Source organism: Rutidosis leptorrhynchoides, chromosome 11, assembly GCF_046630445.1.
Source record: "Rutidosis leptorrhynchoides isolate AG116_Rl617_1_P2 chromosome 11, CSIRO_AGI_Rlap_v1, whole genome shotgun sequence".
NCBI lineage: Eukaryota > Viridiplantae > Streptophyta > Magnoliopsida > Asterales > Asteraceae > Rutidosis > Rutidosis leptorrhynchoides.
The window spans coordinates 296,203,380-296,206,647 of record NC_092343.1 but is presented as its reverse complement, the minus strand read 5'-3'; the positions used below and the strand labels follow the sequence as shown (position 1 = coordinate 296,206,647).

At 31.9% G+C, this 3,268-nt stretch overlaps 1 protein-coding gene across 1 annotated transcript; it reads right to left on the bottom strand.

The window, feature by feature from the left end:
* Window positions 1–559: 559 nt before the first annotated feature.
* Window positions 560–1,121, bottom strand: LOC139877838 (protein RALF-like 24). The gene has a single exon (XM_071865245.1). The coding sequence runs from the start codon at window positions 1,089–1,091 to the stop codon at window positions 726–728; it is 366 nt and encodes a 121-aa protein (XP_071721346.1). The 5' UTR covers window positions 1,092–1,121; the 3' UTR covers window positions 560–725.
* Between the last annotated feature and the right edge of the window lie 2,147 nt (window positions 1,122–3,268).

Sequence of the window (3,268 nt, the reverse complement as noted above, 5' to 3'; positions counted from 1 at the left end):
CGTGCGTGACAAGGTTGCAACAGGAGATATTCGTGTGCTTCACGTCCCTACTACTTCTCAGTATGCTGACATATTTACTAAGAGACTGCCTACTCAATTATTTACGGATTTCAAATCCAGCTTGAACGTCCGTTCTTTTAACTCCCGTTCCAACTGCGGGGGCGTATTAGTGTGTATTTAGTTATGTATTTTTATTGTATATGTTTAGTCCACAATCCACTTTCATTGTATAGCCCATAGGGTTTTAGCCCATTTTCTATATATTATTGTTAATGAGAAGGATTGATTCATTAGAAATTAATCATAATTTTAAAGTCTACTTGGTCAACATTAAGTACTCCTTGAGTTGCCGAATACTTCCTAAAGAGTCCCGACCGAGTACTCCGATAGCAATTTTTGCAACCTTGGAAACAATACAACCTTTAGAGACCCCAATTGACACAAAAAGTCATGTTCCATATCCACCAATAAGCTCAATAATATTGCTACTGGATCATGCTACTAGCTAGGATCACTAACAAAACAACAATCTTGCACAAAAAACATACATAAGGACACCTTATAAAACCAAATCAATATGCATTTGATTATAGGTAACTAACAACATGAATAACCAACAAGTTACTATATAAAAACCAACCCAAATCAAGAATCCAAGAAACATGGATTCCAAACTCAAAAAAAAAAAAAAAAAAAAAAAAGACTAACTTTACCAATTGTATCGATTATGTATTTATAGCATCTCTAGCACATCTTGTGATAATTTCACATCCTCGATTATAAGTGTTAGCAACCCCTTTACCTTTACAATTGTAATATGAAGCTCCAGGTGTACCACAAGGTACAAGATCCCTCTTCAATGTTTCATAACTTATATACTTTTTCTCCATCAACAACACCCTCCTACTAATTTCAGATTCCATCATCTCATCTTGTGAATACTCAACCATCTTTTCATCACAAACCCTCTTCACCATTGGACTAAATTCTTCATTTTTAGGCAAATTGGAGTCTATAATTGAGACCCCAGATGAAATTTGGAAGTCGGTATGTAAGAAAAAGATGAAAAATGGTAACAAGATAGATTTCATTTGAGGAGTTTTGAGAGGATTTTTTGTAACTTGTTTTTAAAGTGTTAAAGTGAGAAAGGGTTGAAGGGGAATTATTGAGATTATTGAATGTCATAATCTCTCCTACCAGGAAAATAAATTTACCCATAAGCAGTGGGTCCCATATAAAACACAAACATCCAAATTTCTGCTACTAACTTCAACTTGGTTTTGCACGAGTATAAACTGATTATAATATAATAGTATTTTTTTTTTAAATTACAAATTTTCTCTCAAATTTATGGTTAACTATTTCATTTTGAAATGTTATAAATTAATTTTCTACTTTTAAAAGTATCTAAGAATAATATGATTAAAGTCTTTTATGCCTATTTTATTTATATAAGACAAAAAATAGATAAAAAGTCCCAAAAAGACGTAACTTCAGAGCATTTGAACCAGGAGAATTCACTTCTGACCCCGGGTTCGATGGCCCGACCGTAGTAATGTTACTTGTGGTTACATCCATAACTAGCCTGGACTGAAACCCCCGCTCTATATCCTCTTTGTCTCGGATATCAAGTGGAAGAAGTAGCAGCTTTCTTCACTCCGCTCGGTTCTGTTGGTTTATTTCCATTAGGAAGAAGGACGCTGAGACAAGGAACTTCACTTCGACGCTGGGTAACACTTCCTCCATCTTTGGAATTGAATCAATAAAAGAAAAGATTGAAAAATTCACAAAAGATACATATGATAGGTGATGATACGCATAATGATTCGTACCAGTAAGGTACATTTTTCATAATATTGACGACGTTCCGTCTGGAATATAACCGACATAAACGGTCCAGGAGGAGATACCTTCTCCCGACCCTGATCATGAACACATCCGGGAAGAAATGTCCCGGATAAGAGCTGATTGTGACTTCAAATAAACTCATCCTACCCGGACAAGTGTGTAGGTCACCGATACCACTCACCCGGGTACAAAGCATCGAGAGGTTACGAACCATATTGTTAGTCCCAAATCTAGCTATGGTTTATCGGTTTTGTTAGTGTAAGTGGGTTTAGGATGAACTAGTGAAGATAAGGTAGAGAGAGTTAAGAGAGTGAAAGATGGTACTTGTTGTAAATTTAGTAGTTAAATATGGATGGTAATTAGTCAAATATGGATAGTAAAATTTGTACTATATATATGTGCATAATGTAAGTTACAAAAACACACATATACATTAAATACATCACACCTCTCTTCAATCTCTTTCTCTCATATATCTTCTACAACACATCTCTCTTTTATTGGTTCTTTCAATTTGAATATATTGAACCAGGCCACTAAAGGTAGTTATAAGCCTACTGAAATATAACACGTTATCAGCACGAAGTGCTCCGTATAATCAAGGTTTATCTAAGCAAGCACACGTCACTAATCAAGGTAAGAAATTATCTAACTTTTATTAACTTCACTAACATTTATATTTATGTTATTTAAGTTATATATGGTCGGTTATACCGCCTGAATTATATTTCTGTAATCTAACTTTTATTAACTTCACTAACATTTATATTTATGTTATTTAAGTTATATATGGTTGGTTATACCGCCTGAATTATATTTCTGTAATCTAACTTTTATTAACTTCACTAACATTTATATTTATGTTATTTAAGTTATATATGGTCGGTTATACCGCCTGAATTATATTTTCTGTAATCTAACTCTTATTAACTTCACTAACATTTATATTTATGTTAATAAGACCTCATGATTGTACGCAACACGTCATTTGACAACACGATAATTTATGTACGCAACACGTCATTTGACAACACGGTACCATGGGTCGAGATTAATTCCGATCAATACGAATACGATGAGGTCTTTATATGTTATCTAACATTTATGATTACTTATGCAATTAATCATTATTTATTTCATGCATACTAATATTTATTCTTAAAAGTAAATCTTAAAAGGTAAAATAAGAAAAAGTAGTTTGTATTTTTATTAAAAGTAAATCTTAAAAGTTAAAATAAGAAAAAGTAGTTTGTATTTTTATTAAAAGTAAATCTTAAAAGTTAAAATAAGAAAAAGTAGTTTGTATTTTTATTAAAAGTAAATCTTAAAAGTTAAAATAAGAAAAGTAATTTGTATTTTTATTAAAAGTAAATCTTAAAAGTTAAAATAAGAAAAGTAGTTTGTATTTTTATTAAAAGTA

Bases quoted from the DNA above. Each gene is read 5' to 3' on its own strand.
- LOC139877838 (XM_071865245.1), bottom strand. From the start codon at position 1,091: ATGAAATCTATCTTGTTACCATTTTTCATCTTTTTCTTACATACCGAC.